At 40.0% G+C, this 20514-nt stretch overlaps 3 protein-coding genes across 6 annotated transcripts in view; all 3 read right to left on the bottom strand.

The window, feature by feature from the left end:
• Positions 1-3300: 3300 nt before the first annotated feature.
• Positions 3301-7128, bottom strand: LOC135653332 (phytosulfokine receptor 1-like). Its single transcript, XM_065175207.1, has one exon. The coding sequence runs from the start codon at positions 6774-6776 to the stop codon at positions 3636-3638; it is 3141 nt and encodes a 1046-aa protein (XP_065031279.1). The 5' UTR covers positions 6777-7128; the 3' UTR covers positions 3301-3635.
• A 1604-nt stretch (positions 7129-8732) lies between these two features.
• On the bottom strand, positions 8733-16796 carry LOC135653321 (uncharacterized). 4 transcript variants are annotated; one of them, XM_065175199.1, is made up of 7 exons: positions 16550-16796; positions 16128-16196; positions 15776-15855; positions 15022-15120; positions 14790-14880; positions 14153-14327; positions 8733-10107 (listed from the first exon to the last, which is right to left on the bottom strand). In XM_065175199.1, the coding sequence occupies exons 3-7, from the start codon at positions 15794-15796 to the stop codon at positions 10074-10076; spliced, it is 420 nt and encodes a 139-aa protein (XP_065031271.1). In that variant the 5' UTR covers positions 15797-15855; positions 16128-16196; positions 16550-16796; the 3' UTR covers positions 8733-10073. The 4 variants fall into 4 exon arrangements, with proteins under 4 accessions (XP_065031271.1, XP_065031255.1, XP_065031251.1 ...); XM_065175183.1 differs by lacking the exon at positions 8733-10107 and adding an exon at positions 11428-11981 and having other exon boundaries at positions 16128-16283; positions 16550-16793; XM_065175179.1 differs by lacking the exon at positions 8733-10107 and adding an exon at positions 11428-11981 and having other exon boundaries at positions 16550-16792.
• Positions 16797-18669: 1873 nt separating this feature from the next.
• LOC135653315 (basic transcription factor 3-like) overlaps positions 18670-20514 on the bottom strand; it is a 3327-nt gene continuing 1482 nt past the window's right edge. Inside the window, exons 3-6 of the mRNA XM_065175167.1 lie at positions 20074-20222; positions 19922-19978; positions 19558-19596; positions 18670-19121 (exon numbers count right to left, since the gene is read on the bottom strand). Of these exons, the coding sequence (XP_065031239.1) occupies positions 18961-19121; positions 19558-19596; positions 19922-19978; positions 20074-20222 (406 nt within the window). The 3' untranslated portion in view covers positions 18670-18960. The remainder of the gene's footprint in view (positions 19122-19557; positions 19597-19921; positions 19979-20073; positions 20223-20514) is intronic.

The raw sequence follows: 20514 nt of genomic DNA, 5'->3' as shown, positions 1-20514 counted from the left end.
ACTCGCTCAGTCCTGTGGCCTCTGCTTCCGAGAAGGCAGATGTTGCAGTGCAAACACATTTTTGAGAACTAAACGTGTGGAAGTACTGAACGGAGGGTGGAGGTAGAGAGTTGGCGATGCCTCACCAACTTGTCCTCCAACCTACCAAGAACATGCCAAGAATTATTGATCGAGTATCCAGGCTTGAACATGGTGGATTCGCATGCACCCTACCGAACTGGTAGTGTGGATTGTGACCGAGAGCTCGTCGTGGTGCCACTTGATCACCACTTTGTTTGACTCCAGAAGGACTCGATGCTCTTCCAGCTTCCTGCAAGGTATTATTATTACGAGCTGCTTTCTTCGATGTTTGACCATTAGCTTCTCCACAGTAGGCTGAAGAGGGATCCCGACGTGAAGAATCTCCCCATATCCGCATGTGCTCCATAGTAATCAATCTGAGGCTGAACATAGTCTATATTTGTCCGTGAACTGACAGGAAGAAGAAGAAATTTATTTGATCTAATAATAGAGGGAATTGTAGGGAAGAAGGAAATGGAACTGAGTCAGCGTAGATGATGGCAGCTCTGAATCTGCTATGAGATTTATCATTGAAGATTTCTCCTTCTTTTTAATGGAGTGGTTTTGGCAGGAGATAATGATAGTAAATCATCTGAAAATTATAAATCATAAATTATTGATTGTATAACTTTGTTAAATCAAAGCTATTGTTTTCTAGATTTCATTAAATCCTAATAAATTTATTTAATCTTGATATGAGACCAAATCGAGGTGTCGTCACACATAGTTTTCATTCCTAAAGCTGCTATATGCTAAAAGCAGCCATGTTCTCCTCCAACACATATGCCTCTGCTAGCTTCTGTTCATAAGCTTTGACAAACACAACATACATATATGATACGTCCAAACTAGTGTTCCTAACTTGCCTATGTACACAGGATTGATATACATAATATCATTATTTGCAATGTCTTTTCTCATCGTAATTATAACAAACAATATTTTTTCTTGATATTGACTAACCATATGTGAACCACTTCTATAATTGGACTTTGATTTTTGTTTATTCTCTAGATAAATACTTGTGAATTTTTTTCTCTTCAATTTCTTATTCAACAATCTAGTTACTTGATTTATGATGAAATTGTTGAGAGAAACCATTAGTGTCTTTCAACTTTTTGGTAATGAACTAAGAAGTAATAATACTTGCAACTCAGATATTTTTATAGAGGATAATTAGTTCGTAATACTATGTATTTTATTCAAATGCTCAACAATAAAAGTATCCTCTTTATATTTCAAAATCACAAGTTTTCTAATCAAGAAAAACTTGTTACCGGTCATTTTTCTCTCATAGAGATTTTCAATTTTTTTCAAAGAGAATGTAAAATTTTTAGTAGAAACATAATGAAAGATAATTATCATTGAGCCATTATCGAATAAACCTAACTATTTGTTTGTCTAAATTCTTCCACTCATCATCTATCATAGGACATCTCCTATATGCTTCAAGAGCACATTTTAGTGCTTGAAAACAAAGAGTTTGTCATAGGACTATATGAGGTTGAAAGCACCAAGTTGATATGTTTTCACAACCATTTCTAAGTTATCACTAGACAAGTAAATACCAAATAATGATGTAAGGCTAAAACTAAGTGGATCAATGAGGAAAACCATGAACCTTATTACTTGGTGTCATAGGCAAAGCTATATCCACCACTTTAAGGTGAATAGCGTTATCATTGACATCATAAAACTATTATATTTGAGTTTATTGACCATAATCTTTAGTTGGATGATAACTCTTGCACCCCACTCTTGTATGGTATTATCTTAGTGGGATTCAAAGTCATAAGACTTTTAATCAGATCAAATATTTGTCTTATGAGAAAATTTAAATTTTCATTGTTTCTCTTGGTAAGAGAGTTCAAGGCTGAATAAATTGATCGTAAATTTTATAGACATTATTGGGATATCATGAAAGACTCTCTAATATAGTCTCTTACTTAGTTTCATAATTTCTATAGTCCTTCATTAAGATTGGACAAATACTCTCTTTATTTTCATTCCTAAATACAAAGAATCCTCTAATTATGAGGGATTTTTGGCATATCTCCATTTGTAATATTAATTATCGTATTCTTATCAAAATCCTTACCAATATGATCAAACATTTCTTAAATAAGCTAATCTCCTTTGAGCAGTTGACTTTTGTTAAGGATCATACTATCTACGATAACATTTTAGGTGCTTAAAAATTATCCCATTCCCACTATGATAACATTCTAGTTACTCAAAAATTAGCCCATTCCCTCTATGGTTCTAATGGAATTTTTTTTTTTCTTATATCGATTAAAATTGACTTTGAAAAGGTCTAACCATCTATCATGAAAAGCAACCTCTCTCTTAACTTTCGTCCTAAATTTCTTGCTTTTATTATGGAATGTGTCTTATCCTCCTCTTTTGCTTGATGCATCAATCATGATCAATCATCTTATCTTATTTTAAAGGTCCAATGAGTATTAGACAAAAGAATCCCCTCTCTCTTAACCTATATATTTTGGTTGTTTAACTTATTTCTCACTTGCTAAACCATGCTATTGATTCTGATAACCTTATCTCTTTTCATTTAAAATACAAATTCAAGTTAACTCACTTAATGTAGGTTGATGATATCTCTTATGTTTTAGGGCTAACTATTGTTAGGGTTTTCTAACATTATGAGGTCTTAACCAATCAAAAAATTAACTTTTGTAAATCTAAAATTTATTTTTTCAAGCTTACCCCTAAAGAAAGTAAAGTTGAGATTTCTGTCTTCTTTAATATTAGGGAAGGAAGGTATCTTTTCAAATAAATGCAACCCTTGTAATATTGTTTCTAGAGTTGTAACTTATCTTTATGATAGTCTTTCTATAAACTAGCCTGAAGAGATTTATAGGGAGAGGTGTACCATTCTGGATAAGATAGAATGAAGGCTGGATAAGAATTGATGCTTCGATCCAATGATGCTACAGTTCAGCTCGCTGGACAACAGTGGTTTCCTGTTCACGAACCTCTCTCTTCATTGGGTCTATTTATGTGCATGTTTATGTGCATTGGAAGTTCATAGCTTGTTCTTCTGTCCCTTCTTTAATAGCCAAACATTAAACTGACATGCATCTATAAATAAAATTAGCCTTTTTTATAGCATGACTTTGGTAACCTGCATGGTTGAAATTATTCTACTGGCGAAGGAATATTTTGGATCATTTTCCTGCATGCAAGCCCTCAATGAATCAATCAATCGTAAAGCAACCACAATGGAGATGATGATGCTATCACTCTTGTGCTAAGATCATAAAAGAGAAGGAATATTTGGCATTTTGCCCCGACATTTAATGATCCTTTTATTTCTATAAACAAAAATGGAGAGATGTGCATAGCTCGTCTCTGAAGTTGCAGCAGCTATAATCGAGTCTCGATTCGAGCACATATAAGTGTAACTAGGAAGAGAAAAGCTATACGTACCTCCTACCTGATCATTGTATGCAGGGAAAGCTTCCTTCTTCAGATTAGCACAGCTTTCGAGTCTGAAGCCAATCCTCCTGATCTCAAAAAGAGAGATGAGTGATTTGCCTTCGTTTTGGCAAATGGTGTCAATCTGTGCCGATGTTATCGAGCCATGAAACTAGCTGTTTCGACGGCGGTCTGGACCTAGGAGAGTCGCTCAGGCAAAGACCAGCAATCTGAAGCACCTTCATCAGCTGCAGGCTAAGCATTCTATCGAATACGTGTGGGTCAAACACCTCGGCCTCCCTCTTCTCCTTCTTCATCTGAAGCACCCACGAGATCAGCTCCCTCTCTCCCTTTGGTTTGCACATATCCACTGGCCTCTTCCCGGTGAGCAGCTCCAGCAGAACAACCCCAAAGCTGTAGACATCGCCCTTGAAAGTAGCAACCGAGGACTGGCCGTACTCGGGAGGAATGTAGCCTAGTGTCCCAACCAAGTCGGTCGTGACATGGGTGTCGGAGGGCAAGATGAGCCTCGCAAGCCCGAAATCAGCCAGATGAGCTTCGAAGTTGTCGTCGAGCAGGATGTTGCTGGACTTGATGTCACGGTGGAGTATGTGTGGGTCGCATGATTGGTGCAGGTATGCCAATCCCCTTGCTGCTCCTTGAGCTATCCGAAGCCGCTTCTCCCAGTCCAGTATCGATCCCCCGTCGGGTTTCTCATGCAGCCAGAAATCCAAGCTCCCATTTTGCATGTAGGAGTAGATCAGAAGCCTGTCGCTGCCGATCTTGCAGTATCCTTGAAGCAGCACAAGGTTTCTGTGCTGAGCTCGAGAGAGCGTTTCTATCTCGGCCTGGAACTCCCTCTCCATCTGGAAGTAGTCGCCGGAAAGCCGCTTGATCGCCACCTTTCTCTCATCTGGTAGAGTTGCCTTGTACACCAGGCCGAAGCCTCCACACCCGATGATATTGGATTGGTCGAAGTGGTTGGTGGATTTCAAGATGTCGCCGATGGTTAGCTCACTGCTGTTCATGTTCTGAAACAGAAGCACCAATCTCGACCCCGCCGCTTCTGGACCCCCGTTCGAATCCGCCGCCACCCTCAAGCTGTCTTCCTGTCGACCATGGCGAGTCCTCGACACGAGAAAGTAAGCGAAAGCGACAAGGAACGACGTGCCGAGTCCAATGCCGGAGGCCAGTCCTATGATCACACCTCTGTTCCTTCGCCTTCGGCTAACACTCCGTGCAGAAACTCCATGTCCTCCCGCATCACATGGATTCAAGTGAAAGCCACAGAGACCGGGATTCCCCTCGAAATCAGAGCTCGAGAAGGTCGAGAACTGCCCTCCGACAGGGATCGGGCCGGACAAATTATTGTAGGCCACCCTGAAACTTGACAGAAAGTTGAGCTTGTTGAGCGAGGAAGGAATGCTTCCAGTGAGATCATTGCGCGACAAATCCAGAGTCTCCAAGCTCGCCATCCCCGACAACTCCTCCGGAATCGTCCCTGATAGCCTGTTCCTGCTGAGATCCAAAGCAAGTAGCCTTTTTAGGTTCCCGAACCCGGGCAAGATTGGCCCAACAAGCCTGTTCTGGCACAGGATCAAAGATGGTGGGAAGCTGCTGACTTGATTGTACTGCAAACCCTTCCCGCTAATGTTCTTTCTGACGAAGAAAGGGAAGTCCTCTGTTGGAGGTCCAGGCTGCGAGGCGCTGCCAGAGATCAGGCCCTTCATCTGCGCCAAGCTATCGGGAATCTCTCCCCCCAGCGAATTGTTCGACAGGTCCAGATAGAAAAGATGATCAAGATGTCCTATCCATGCAGGAATGATCCCTTCCAAATGATTCCATGACAAGTCCAGCACATTGAGCTTGGTGAAACCAGACAACCATGGTGGTATCGATCCGGAAAGGCCGCAGTTTGCGATAGCAAGAAGCTGGATGTTGGGAAACCCCCGAATCCCATCCGTGGGAATCCTCTCGCTGTCCTGGAAATTCCTGGTGAGTACCAAACCGGTGAGGCTTTGGATTTCCTGCAGGATCGTCAATGCAGAAGATATGTTGGACAAGCTGTTGTTGGAGAGTGAGAGGTAGGATAGCGAAGTGAGCTTCTTGAAGCTGACTGGAATTTCGCCGACGAGATTGTTCCTGGCGAGATTCAAAGTCTTCAGCTCCACACAATCAGAAAGATCAGAAGGAACAGAGCCGGCGAACAGATTCGAGCCGAGATCGAGTGAGCCGAGATGATTCATGGCCGTGCAATTCAGAGTGATCTCACCGAACAGCGAATTGTTCTTCAGGTTGAGCGTTCTAAGTGGCGACAAGTTCGACAGGGAGTAAGGAAGATGACCACTGAAACTGTTTGACTGAAGAGAGAAATACTCGAGCTTTCTCAATCTACTGAAGATGTTGGGGATCCTTCCTGAGAACCAATTGAACGAGAGGTCCAGTAGCTCAAGGTTAGAGAGATTACCTATTCTTGAGCTCAGTGAACCAGAGAGCTGGTTCTCCTGTAAGTGTAACCTCCTCAAAAATGGCAGCTTGAACAAATCTTCCGGCAAAGTCCCAGACACAGCATTGATATCAATGGAGAGCTCTTCAAGGGAAGCACAGTTACCGAAGCCGAGAGGAAATTCACCAGAGAAAAAGTTCATGGAGAACCGAAGGACTTGGATTCCAGCTGAAGAATTGCAGATGGTAGTGTCAATGGTGCCAGAGAACTCATTGAAGCTGATATCGAACACCACCATCTTCGTCAACCCAGCAAGATTCGGATGAGCGCCACCGAAAGCATTGTAAGAGACGTTGAAGAACTCGATCGAGGGAAGGTGCAAGTCCGCCGGAATCGATCCGGAAATCTTGTTCACGCTGAGATCAAGGCGCTTCAATCGGCTGAGGTTAAACAGCCCTGATGGAACAGTGCCATGAAGAACATTAGAAGAGAGGTTAAGCCATGAGAGGTGATCCAACTCTGCCAAGGAATCAGACAGGGATCCCTTCAGGCTCTTGTTCTGGAGATCCAACCCAATCACCCTCCGTCCCGAGTCGAAGGAATCCCCGCAAGAAACGCCGTCCCAGCTGCAGCAATCGGAAGAAGAGGCATCGATGCTCCAACCTATCGCCTCTGATTTCAGACCCCTGTAGAAGCCCCGCAGGGCATTCAGGTCGCCGGAGTTGCAGCTCTGGTTCTGGGAATTGGTGAGCTCAGCTCGGAATAAGATGAAGAAGCACAAAAGCACTAATCTTTGCATCAAAACACAGACAAACTCGTCTCCTCCCCTCCTCATAACAGCTGATGGCTAGAGCCAGAGCTTGTCAAAGCAAGAATCCTGCCATAAAAGCAAGAGTAGTAGACATCCAGCAGAAGAAGAACAGAAAACATCAAGAGATTGGTGAAGGAGACACTGTTATCCTTGAAGCAACGCTTAGGACTTTTAGCCAGGCTCAGACACTTTTACCAATTGACATCCACAAAACTCCACCATCCATCTTACTTCATCTCAATCTGGGAAGCACAGAGCAGACAACAGAAGATAGAGAGAGAGAAAGAGGGATGGTTGGTTTTGACTCCTCCTCTATCATCTATTCAACCCTTTGGCTGTCCTTCCACCAGCTTTCCATTTTTCCACCATATTTAATACTTCCGATCGAAATGTTCAACCCTTCCACTTGGTCCAAAATTGGCGCGAGTGGGCAGCCATAAAGGTAAAGAACGTTAAGCCGTGGAGACGGGCACTTGGCGGTGACCGCCGAGCGGCGCCGAGCGGCGAGATGGTTGCATAAAAGGTCAACGGTCAAAGGGTCGGTGGCCCGACACGTGCGGCGCTGCCTTTTTTCTTTTTTTCTTTGGCGGCTCGCCTAATTCCGGACTTGCAACGACGGCGGTGACCGACCGCACAGCTCAACCCCCACTGTTTCGATTCGCCTTTATCCATCCACCCCTTTTAGTTATCATGTTCCTACGCGAAGCTGACAACGGAGTGGGACGGAGCACGGGTTCTCTGCGCTGGGAGAGTTGACCATTAGGATGGTCCGGAGGAACATGTTATGACCCCTTCGATGCGTACTGGTTCGTTTGGTGGTTTTGACTTTGCTTTTCCGGCAGTGGGTGTCGGTCATATTGCTAATTTGATGATAACCAAAGTTCTAATCATTAAATTCATCTTAAGATTAAATTCGTCTACCTCACTTTTTAAAGACACACGTGCTCTATTAGTTTTCTATGTAATAGTCTTATATAAACTGTAAAGTTTGACTTCAGTTATATACCAAACATCAAATCTACCCACCGAAAAACAACAACTGAATTCGGTACAAAACCGGTCTTGTATTGTTCGTATGGATGTAAATTCACGCAATAAATGTGATGACGACGACATGATGGACCAGTGTTTGTAAGTGGACCCATTATTTGGATTTTATTTTTGGGGAAAAACATCACAATTATCTTTGTTGGGAGAGTACTTAAGAAGGTTAAGGATTAGATTAAGAAGAGATTAGAGATAAAGGTGTGTGTGCTCAATAGGTTACATCTCTTTGATGAACATCGAATTAATTTAATTCTCTTGCGTGAACACATCTCTTTGATGTCGCAATCTATTGCTTGAAATGTACAGCACGTAAACTAGCAACATGTATATATGCATGCAGAGGAAGTAGGAAGAGTGTACATTTCTTCGTCTATGGCGATAGGTGGGTAGGTTAACGTTGAAGGAAACCTATGTCTTTGATCTAATCCTCTTCCTAATCATCCACATTGCCTCAACTAATCCATCGTATTATATTAGGATCAGTAAACTCGACAAGTGTGCCGGTTTGATGACACTACCAATAAATTAATATGGGTCACTATAAATTTTATGTTCTATATGAGGTGGTAAGTGTGTATCCTCCAAATAAATATTTTTTTATAAGACAATATATATATATATATATATATATATATATGTAAAATCTCTCTCCTTAAAATTATGTGTAATAATTGAATCATGGTAATATTATAAATTAGATGAACTATTGGTCATATTATAAGTTAGATTACCTTTTTTATGCATAGGCTGATGTAATTTGGATTGACATTGTGAGTAGGCATTTTATTTTAAGTTGAATTCTTGGTTTCAAGATGAATTTTTTTTTTTTTTTCATTTATAAATTAGTCTGGATTTAATTAGTGTCAATAAATTTAATTAATATAATTTTTTTTATATTTTATACAAGTAATTTTTGACAGTAATGTATGAGTATTAAGTTGAAGTGTAATCCACAAAATCATTCCATAAATTTTGTTGCTTAGTTGAGAAAGGTTGAATGAAACTGTTGCACTTCATTATTCCATCCAAAGAAGCTGAGGGATCAGCAGATGATACAAAACTCCCACCTCATTTTGACCATCTTTCTAATTCTCTCTCTAATCGTCTTTTCTGAATGGAAGGAAGTCATGATGCTGAAGGGGGAAGGCCAATGAAATGGACTCACATTGCTTTGAAGCAAAGCAAGATATTCCCCCAAATCAAACCAAATCTCTTTCTTCTGCTATGACTTTTAGGATGTTTCTGGCTCTAGTCAAAGGGAGGAGGAACCTGCAGTGCAGTCATCGGCAAAAGCTTTGCTTGCAAGCTGACAGTGGTCACTGTTCTCGGACAGGAACCGATATCAAACACATGGGGAGAAAAAGGATGGAAGAGAAGGACAACCTCTTTGCATAGCCATTGATAGAATCATGTGGGGAGGGTTCTGTGTTCGTCACTGCTTTCAGTGTTATCTGATGCATGGCAAAGGCCTTCTTTCCACTCTGTAATCGGTGATGAACTTGAGGCAAACACTGCATGGAGCACCAACAAGTAGTCTGATTGATCATTAATGGTGACCAGAGGGCAGAATGGCATGTGGTGGTGGTGGTGGAGGAGGAGGATGGACTGCGTGCTGCTGAGACCTGCAATCACTACCACATTGAAAAAGTTTGAGGATATGATTAACAAAACTAGTTGGGTTCCCATAGGATCAATTGCCAAAGAACATTTTGGTGGCACTTGATGAGTGTCAACTAATGGAGATAGTTTATATTATCATGCTCTGGTGAAGTACACCTGGAGAGAAGTTGCCTCAAGGAGGGTAATTTAAAAGGCTTTGAAGCTTCATCTCGTGGATGCTTTGATTTGCTTTCCTATGGGCAGACCTGAAAAGCTCAGTTTCTCCAATGGTGAAGCGCAGGTCTTATCCTGCTAGTGGATTCCTTGCTTTGTCTGAGTGGAAGCTGTCATGTCTTGTTGGGATAGATTAGTATGTCCATGGAAGTCTATTGGCTGAGGCAAGGCAATGGCTGATCAGGGAAATCATTGTTTGTATATGTCCATGGAAGTTCATTGGCTGAGCCAAGACAATGGCTGGTCAGGGAAATCATTGCTCGTAGTGTTTGGATGGCCAATGGATTTGAGTGCTGTGAACTGTGCCATGCAGTGGGAAGGTCATGGAGTAGCACTCAGATGTGCATGTCTGCCATTTCCTGAGATTAGCTGTGATGTTGAGTCACAATTCCACATCAGTTGATAGCAAATTCCAGCACTTTGTTGACTCCTCAAAGAGTGTCAGATGTCCAACAGACCTCCTGCTGAGCTCATGCTGTGAGATAAAAGTTCATGATTTGTCAGAGAAAGAGAGAGAGAGAGAAAGTACAGGTAGATGTTCTGAAAGTAGGATTCAGGTGACTCAGAAATAGAAGAAAAGCTTCTTCCCAGAGAAACAAACCCTCAGAAAAGGAAGGAAAGCTCATGCATCAGCATCACTACTTCCTTCTTACACTCGCAATGGATCTCTATCACAAAACATTTATCATTCAGACTTCAAGACTTCAGTAAAACATAACACTGTCATATCCAGTAGAGAACAATAACAAATATCCAGTAGCATTTGCAACTCAAGCAAAAGAAACAAATATGTCTTGCCCACTGTTACTATCTGGATTGTTGATCACAATGTTCATGTTGATGAGAACAACAACAGCACAAAGTATTCAGAAGGGCCAGAATGTTCTATGTGAATACAGGTGTATATTAATACAAATATACAGTTAGCTGCAAGTACTACAAAGGCATTAAACAGACTAGATCTTGGCACATACTATGAATGTGGAACGCATTTTTGGAAAAGTAAGGATGAAAATCTATTAATACACTGTCAGAGAAAGAGAACAGACCAAAGTATATTAATACAAATATACAGTTAGCTGCAAGTACTACAAAGGCATTAAACAGACTAGATCTTGGCACATACTATGAATGTGGAACAAATTTTAGGAAAACAATACCATGATAATTTCCATTGTGTTGCTTGGATCATACACATCATATGTCTATAGGTCTAATGTGCATCTTCGGCCCACCACTAAAACCTATGAAAGAAATCATGCTCTCACATTTGTCACGGACAAACTTCTAAACAGAATGTTTGATATAATGCTTATATATATCCGTGTCTTTTTATATGTTCATGCTCTGCACAACATGTAGAGAGACGATCGAATGCTTAATAGTCCCATTTTAGTTAGGTTGATGGTCGCTTTAAGCTTGTAAATAAAAGGTTATATCATGTGGATACGTGTAAGAGATTTTCGATCTATAGTGGATCATTTTACCCTTTGTTGTGCAACTGTTCAGAGCTTGTAATGTCTGTTTGTAATTTACATTGTTTATGAATTATTTTCGAAAATGTTTGCTTGTGGATCCTGAATGAGACGTTTTCTCTAACTCGTTCTCTCTTTTGTGGGTCCTAAGGGACATGAGAGGCTTCGGGGAGACTAACCTTTGCGGACGGATACGCAAAGGTGCCGCACGACTTAGGCAAAACCAGCTAAGTCCGTGACACATTGTCAGAACTTCTAATTTTAAACATCACAAACATGGAATTTTTATAGACATAAACCATTCTCAAGATAATCCTGCATGTCAAAGGATGCCATATAGTAGCTTATGATCATAAATCATCTAAATCAGTACCATTCCCAATCCAACAGATAACCTGGAAATATTCGAACAGCAAAGCCTATCTACATTGGACTGCCAATTATATATGGCAAGCAAAAAAACCAGCTAGATTAACTCACAGATATGTTCCATGTTATCAATCATTTCAAGCACACTGCCTTGAGGAAAAGAAAGATGTCCAACGGATCAAAGCCTTAAAGCAAGATAATACTCTCACTGACTCGCCAACATTTCACAGCGGTGAATCGGCACAGCATCTAGACCAAATTCGCTATGCAGGTACTCATTATCACTAATTGCTCATATGCACAGAAATGGTATCTTTCATGTGAAAGATATTCTGCCTCCTGGTCCAGATATTGATTCAACACCTAGTATAAAGTCTGGCCTTCGATGTGTCAACTGTGATCGTCTGGACAGAACACCAATGGGCAAGCTTGCTGTCAACTAAAGCTTTGTCGCCAATATATTGCAAGTGTGAAATATATAAGAATCATTGTCCCCATGCTAGACCTGTGAACGACAGGCAAACATGAGCAATCTTCCACCATCTCTCAGAAAAATGTATGGCTTAGGAGTCAACAATTGATACACCAGTTCATATATTACATAATCTAATGTTTTAAAGTGTCAGCCTTTAGAGATGCTCTTTAGTGTTATCAATTGATACACTTTCACCATCTCTCAGAAAAATGTATGGCTTAGGAGTCAACAATTGATACACCAGTTCATATATTACACAATCTAATGTTTTAAAGTGTCAGCCTCTAGAGATACTCTTTAGTGTTATCAATTGATACACTAAAGATACAATCTGATGTTTTAGAATGTATGAATTAGGAGTCAACAATTGATACATCATATAATACACAATCTAATGTTTTAAACTTTGATCCATATGAAAACTAATTTGGGGTTGTCAGCAGCTTTATCATGGAAATGTATAAAAAACCAGTTTTCTATACAGATGGTTCTGTTACTTATCTTGAAAAGCAGCCAAACAAGTATCACAAAACTGTGTTTAGTGTTCTGTGCACCTATTTTGATGAAGCCTAATCACCATACAAGTCCATGAATAATGGCAGGTGTTAACTTGGACCACATTAGTTGAAGACAGCTTTAGCAACATGGACCAAGGGATGACTTAGACGAGTGTTCTCAAGGGACACTGAGGGAACAACTAATCCCTTACAAAAGTAAATTAATATAAGTTGTCTATGTGAAGAAAAAGAAGCCACATTTTATTCATAAGGCAAACATCTGGAACTAGATTATTATTACCAAAATTGTACAATGATAAAGGTGCTATTATATCTAAAACAATACCAAACTATTGAACTGAGATACATTCAGTAAGACACGAAGGATTGTATGTGTTCATCCAGTATATTGAGAGCCTAGAAGCCTCGTGGAACCTTGTTTTTGTCTGATCAAAGTCAATCATGAGGTTTGGAATCAAGACGACTTCCCCATTGGGCACTATCTATGTTCAAAATCCTAGAAATAAAGATTATATATTTTGAAACTTTATAATATATACATCAACTAGGCAAAATAATTAAGCAAAATCTGAACAACAAGAAACATATATTGAATTGATTACTAATACAAAAAATAAAACATGATGGACCTTACAAACACCTATCAAGATTTAGATCAAGATCAATTGTTTGGATCATTAAGTTGACATGGCCTGAATCACTTTTTGATCCAAAATTCTCTCTTACACCATTCATTTGTGTTCGTTTGATTATTGCAAAAATGTCCCCCAAAACCTTATCATCAAATAAATTTTGCTTTCTAAAATTTTTCGACATCAAAGTTCATGCAAAGAGCACTGATCCTGATATTTGGAGTCCTGGCAACAGAAGACAAAGCACTATTCTAGCATCAATTGCCTTGGGCAAAGAAAATATGTATCCATGTTCATCTTCAGATGAAACAAATTCTGTCCATATGTGCAGCATGAATAATCTTAGTAAAGAAGAAACCCCTGTTAGGTTGGTTTGCAATTGTCTGAGTGACAGCCAGCCTATCTGCTTTCATGAATCAGAAAATTAGCAGTGTTATGGCCCAAAAGTCAGGACCACTGTGTGTGAGTCGGATGAAATTTCATACTTATTATTCCTCGTCTCATTTAATAAAGTTGCAGCAATAAGGACCATCATAAGTGAGGTGCTTCTTGTACTGAAGGCTGCCAGGTACAAGGCCTGTCCTATATGTTTATTGCCCTATTATACAAACATCTCAGTTACCCTTAAATTAGCCAAAATCATTTTCATTTGTGACATTTCTGCATTATCAGATGCTGGAGTGGTGCAAGGCATATGAATGATGGATGGAGCTGTATCTATGACAATAATTTAACAAGAGAGGCTTAAATTTTGGCTGTTGAAATTAACTCTATATATCTCTTTCCAGTTTCCAGAAGTGATCTATTTTGTGAAGGATGGAAAATGGAACAAAATTTGCGAATTACATTGGGATTTAGCTGCTGTTTGTTCAGTTACAGTGGTTCATCTAGATATAACCACGTGGCTAGAAAAGTCAAACTACTTATACAAGACATATAAACTCCATAGAGTTAGCAAGTTTTGTTTGCTGCATTGTACAAAGTTTGAAATCACTCATCATGTCGAGAGAGCATGGATTGAATAGTCGAGATAAAGGCCGATGATACTTACAAAGATGCCAAAAGGAGAAGGATTCTCCTGGGGTTGATGGCTGTCAAATGATTGAACTTCCTAAGCCTTCCATCTCCAGCATCTGAAATAGAAGCATTCGCTGAAGTAGGTACAATTATAAGAGTTTTATTTGGCACTGAGGACTGCTTAAACTGCTCCAGATGATAGCACACCACTGCAGTGGAGGAAACAGAGAGTTTCACTTTTTAAGATCTAGTTATTGCGGCATGAAATTGATCATTACTTTTAGAATGAGCCACACCAGCAAATTTGAGATCAAAAGGTACAGAAAACACCACAGAATCATTTTTAGCAGATAAGGACAACAAGCTTATACATTACATATGCTATGAATGTTACCAGGAATCATGCGATTCGATGCTTCTTGCAGAAAAGCCAGCAAGGTTTCTTTTGAGAAATATTGGAAAGGATCAAATCTAACATCACATGCAGTGGAATGTTTTCAAGTACTAACTTGCTGCAACTTCTCTTGTCTTTTGCATCTTTTTATGAAATATAATATGCAGAGACAAAGCTAAAGCATGAACCAACTCACTTTTCATGCTAATTGCATGTGCCCGGTCTCCTGATCTAAATGTTCTAAATGGTGGGTTTCAGCGGTCCACACACTCCATACCTTTAGTAATCTTTTTGGTTGTCTCATCTGCATCTTGCTCCTCACCATTCCGCCTCTCCATACGGGATGATCCTTTACGAGATAAAGCTTTCTGTTATAGAAAAAAAAAACAAAAACTGTATGAAATTCCTTAAACGAACAACAATTGAGTACCGATGTGTAGAAATGGGATGTTATGAGGCAGTTCCAAAACCAATCCATGATAATTGCATTAGGCCTTACGACTACTTACAGTCATCTTTGGGCTTCCAGAGCACTTGTCAGATGACGGTGTGAGGCTCTCGATATCTAATACTATGTTTCCTGATCTATCCACGGAGGTAACTTCACCCTGCGACAAATTACATTGAAAAGCAATTGTAAGAAAGTACTAATAGATACTACCCCGCGAGAAGATGAAACATTATGCATACTCACATTATCCTGTGTCCCTGGATAAATGGGCCATATATGAAAAGAATATATACATTTTGTGCAGAAAATCCAAACAATTGTTAAGAATGAACACCTACAATGAACAGGTAGTCGATTTATGATGCCATATTGGAAAGTTGATGCTTCATAAATTCTATGATACTACAAGAGGAACAGAATGTAAACTTTATGTACACTTATGTTGACATTGTTTTGCAGTATAGACTATTCCTCTCCTAAATTTCACAGGTCATTACAAAATTATCGCAGTTCTTTGAGAGTGACATCTCAACATTTTCCAAGAAGGGTTCCTCTCATAATTATGTTATACTTTAGCCATACAATGCACCTAGAGACTGCTCTATGACACAGAACTTGTGAAAGCTTGCTTGCTAATCCTCTAGTTATCGGCACAAGTCACAAAATTTTATATGCTTTCCCGTTAGATCTTCACCAAGAACTATTAATTTCCAGATGAGATTATCACTAGAACCAGGCAAACAAAGTGCCTCATTTCCTTTTCAGAATGAAAAATGGTTGAAACATAAGGATCAAAAGATGAAAATTTCAACCTGCATTACTATCCCCTCCATTTCAGATGCTATCGATTACCCCCCACAGGAACAGCCAACACCAACTCACACTGCAGAGCCTGCTTCATCAAAAGGTTCACAGAAATCATCCAAAACTTGAAGATAAATTATCAGAAAGGAATCGTTACATTAAATTCTAATGCGCTGCAACGAACAGAACTATTGCCTAACAATTAATCTACTTTTATGAATCATTGGAACGACACACCGAAAATGCACTACTGATCAGTTGGATAAAAACTCGAATGCATCAGAACTAAAATTTAAAGCATTCGATGCATCTAAATGTCTAGGAAATTCTGGGTAAAGACACTTAAAAGAGAAAGGATACCTGGGATGAAGATATTATTCCTAATGCAAGCTATTGTGTTTATTCATGCGAGCACTGCAAATCTCCGGCCTGCAAAACCCCAAATTTGGCTTCACAACCCTGAAGAATCAACCCTTTTACTGCAAGACAATTACTCGAAGCTCTCTTTCTTTGATCCTTTAAAGAAGAAATTTATATTCAAGTAAAAGAATTAAACAGACAAGACGATCAAAAGACTTCCTTTTCTCTAACAACTCTCCTCTAACAAAAAGATCAACGTAGTTATTTAGTGGAACCTTATAATGCCCTTCCAAAGGAAGCACAGATTCTAAAGAAACAAGGAACAAGAAATCGGAAGATGATACAAGAGATCAAAAACCATTTTTTTTTCCTCCCCTGACAGCAACATTATACACAAGAATCACACAAGGAAAGGTTCGAACCGAGAGGCAAGGCAGAAGATGAGAAGTAGCCGTTGGAAAGAGACGGCTCTCTCCCCTTTAATTTGGGTGTGACCGAGTAACAAATGCGAGATGACTTCTCTCTTGTTGGCATCAAAAGCCTCCGTTCCTCCTCAGGAAAAGAGTCAGCTGTGTCAGGCGTGATCAGATGAACAGAGCAACAGCTATATGTCAGTGCGCTCTCTCTCTCTCTCTCTCTCTCTCTCTCTCTCCTTTCTTTTGTGCACTCATCATATATAATAAGAATGATGAAGAGTAGAGGGGCAACGCACTGCTTGTCTCCAACAGGAGTCATACTCAAATGCTGGTGCCATGAAAGTGGAGGGGAAGATTTACTGAAGTTAAAAAGATGATAAAGACTAAACAAATCACACGAAGAAGTAATGCATGAAAAGAACAGGGAAGGCAAAGGACAATAATAAAATGAAAGAGTAGTCACCTTCACCAACCAACAACAGCAAATTGTTCATTAGTACAAGTAATATATTCACTTTGACATCTCTAATTTCTGTCATGAACTTGAAACCTTAGAATTTGAAAGATCAGAAACCTTAGAATTTGAAAGCTTATTAGGGAAAGGAATGGTGATTAAGAGGACAAAATTGAATTGACTTCAAAAGAAACAGTAAACTGAACTGATTTGAAATGAGTTGTTTATTTATTCAATCAAGAGTATTATTGCTTGGATTGTTTCCAAATCTTGTCTTTTTATGTACACTGACTGAATAATTAGAAACCTCATCATTTTTGGTACTTCATAATAAGAACACATGTGATAGTACGCAATTTTATTCCCAATGCTACTGAATTGTCATACTTTTTCCAAATTGCTTTTGACTCGTTAGGGTCAAATTCTAATCCACCATGGTAACTTCTAATAAAAGAATTACGCTGCATAAAAAGAGAAATTTTTTTGTACAGCTGATGCTCTGGTGCTACAAAATCATGCTCCCGTGACTAATTACTTATAAGGCCTCACAAGATTAGACTAATTGATGACTCTCTAGCCGTTTGGCTAAATTACTACTGCAGAATGAAGGCATTAAGTCCGCTTTACCGAGAGATCCTCCGACGACGAAAGGCGAATTGGATGGCGGAAGTGGAAGACGACAACAATAGCAGATAAAATAATTACTTTTAGATGACGACCGACACCCGACACGTCATCCGACAAAAGCTACCGTAGCGGCGTCACCTATATCACGGTCGTCTTGATTCCGTCACTCTCCGGTGACGTTTAAGACGACTCGGGACGTTATAGTTCTACAGCGAAAAAGCGGTGGGAAAAGTTCAAAGGTGGAGTAGGTTCCCGAGGAAGGTGACGGGACCGCTGAGGGTTCACGTGTCCACCGTATGATGGGGCCCCGTGTCGCCAGGCCAAAAGAGAAGCAACCGGACGGTCCAGCTTCGGCGGGACCCGCTGCGTCAGATCTGCGCCAAGAGTTGTGGGGCCCATCGGACCAGGGAGTGGCCATAGGAGCAAAGGGCTGGTTGGAGCCGTCTGATCTCCATCCGACGGGGTGTCGTGCTCGCAGGGGCGTTTCCGCGGCGACATGTGGGGAGTACGGTGGTGTGATCTTCCGGCATGCCGTGTCAGTGATGAGCTGATGAAAGATGCGAGCAGCGGTCGGTTCGACGTACTCTGTAGAGGGGATGCCAATTCTGTGGGCGAGACTTCCCTCGACGGACAAGACCTGATGGCGTGGAGGAGAGGGCTCGTTGGAGCAATCCGATCTCCATCTGATGAGTTGTAGTGGAAGATATGGATCGTGATCAGTCGAGGGACCCTGGTTCTGGTAAACGAAACGAAAGGGGTAAGAGATGGGGACTCAAAAGGGCGAGAGAGAAGGACGACCCTGAAGCTTGTGGGCTTGCTTTGGCTTGGCCTCCCTTCCGTTGACTCCACGAGGAGAGTTGCTCATGGAAACCTCGGGCATTTAAGCATTCTAGAAGATGAGATTCTAGTACAGAACTATCAGCGGTCAATGAGTAGTGATATGTTCTGTTTTTGAACATGCATTTCGCCATCACCATGAGAAGTGAAAAAGCTTTGATGATCTCGCTAATCCCCACAGAATGAGCAATCAAATATCATCCAGCAATCAAGGAAAGCCAAAATATAGACCATTACATTGATACAAGTTGATGAAGACCTGTCCCAACATTACTGTGTTTTCTAAGCAAACTGCAAATCTTCATACAACTCGTTACCTCGGCTGAGAACATCGCAAGCATGCAAAAGGAACAAAGATTACGACCTCTGACAAGAGTCTTCCTAGTTAGAATAGGCTGGAGGAGTTGACTTATGGTACTATCACCAAATCACAACTGATAAGTAACGATGATCAAGAAAACTGAGAGAAAAAGACTAGAGTTGCCCTCGAGTATTGCGATTATGAAGCTTGTTTTTCCTCTGCAGCCTCTTCAAATGTCTCTCCAGGCACCAGCTCTGGGACATCATCATCATCTTCTTCACCCGTAGCAGCAGAAGCAGCTGGTGCTTGTTTCTGGAACTGTTCTGCAAGCTTCCTCAAGTTCTCTAAGTTATCAGGGCCTAAGCAAAGTAATGATTGAGTAAATAGTGGCTCACAAATATAAATTTGGTAGAAATTCATTCTGTTCAAAAGCTACTCTTCTTAGATATACAACAATGAAGTGGGCATCTTGCTGTAGCAAGTGACCCAATGAGACATCTTGCATCTAAAATGCTAAGAAGGTCATACGTAACAGCTACAAATAAATATCCTCAAATAGAAATATGGCAGGAAAGAGCAAGAAACAGTATTTGTTTCGATATGATCTATTTAGAATGCTGATGCTAGTCATTTACATGAGGCATCTCAAAAATTTACAAGTACAATCCAAAGAAGTTTGTAACCAGAAACACATTATGCTGAAGAAAACATCTTTCGTGTGCAACTACTGGTATTTCTACTAGAAAGCACTTATCACATTTTCATAAATACATCATATCATCAAATAGCACATACCTAGTTGGTTGATGATTGCAGGTAGCAAATCTTGAAGTTCTGTCACCAAGAAAACCACAAAGATAAGTTGCATTCATGCAGAAACTTTCAGATACAGAAAATAATGGAGAAGATATACACATATATTACAAATTTGAATGAAAAGGTATGTTTTAAACCGTGAATATTTGTGCATCTCTGTAACCTACATGGTTGCCTTGTTTAAGCACCAATGTGAATTACTAGCTACTCTGAACAAGATCACTGCAAACAGAGAACCGAAGTACTACCAAATCTTTCTTTTTGACATTTTATCCTCAATTTAGAAGATGTATTATCCTATCCTAGTACAATAATGAGATACAAGTAGGACAAACAAGTGTACTTTTAGTCTGGGGAGAACCGCTGACCACCCATGTATTGGCTGCAATTGAAGCTTGCACTGAATAAGAAACAAAATAAGTTGGATATCAGATGAGATCTTTACCACATGATATACAAGGGACATTTGCTCAAGCAATGTGAATTTTTATTTACCTTTTGGATTAGGAAACTGGATGACAATGTCATCTTTAAAAATATTGACTTCTTCTATAGCAGGGATAGTGTTCACCCCAATTCTTTTCAGAGTGCTTTGAAGCCTTTTGTCATCTGTAGTTGGGGTCTTGTGAACTGCCTTCTTCTTCCTAGTTTATATTTACGAAGTAAACATGATTGATAACATACTCAGAAATTAGCGTTCGAGGTAGCCAATGATCAGGAAATGGCCCTACAACAGAAATGCTTCTTACAACTAGATGGCCAAGCACTCACAAAAAAAGATGCATAATCACCCATCATGAAGTTTATCATTGGAGCAGATGTTTGACCAAGTCTATGGGAGCACTAGTTGCTTTAAAATTACAAAGAAAATGCTTCCATTACATGAAAATTTAGAAGACTAGGAAGTTTAGAAAATCCCTATTTAGCACTTCATAT

This window comes from Musa acuminata, chromosome BXJ1-4 (genome assembly GCF_036884655.1).
Source record: "Musa acuminata AAA Group cultivar baxijiao chromosome BXJ1-4, Cavendish_Baxijiao_AAA, whole genome shotgun sequence".
Taxonomy (NCBI): Eukaryota; Viridiplantae; Streptophyta; class Magnoliopsida; order Zingiberales; family Musaceae; genus Musa; species Musa acuminata.
The sequence above is the reverse complement of the archived record's forward strand: the minus strand, read 5'-3'. Positions and strand labels throughout refer to the sequence as shown.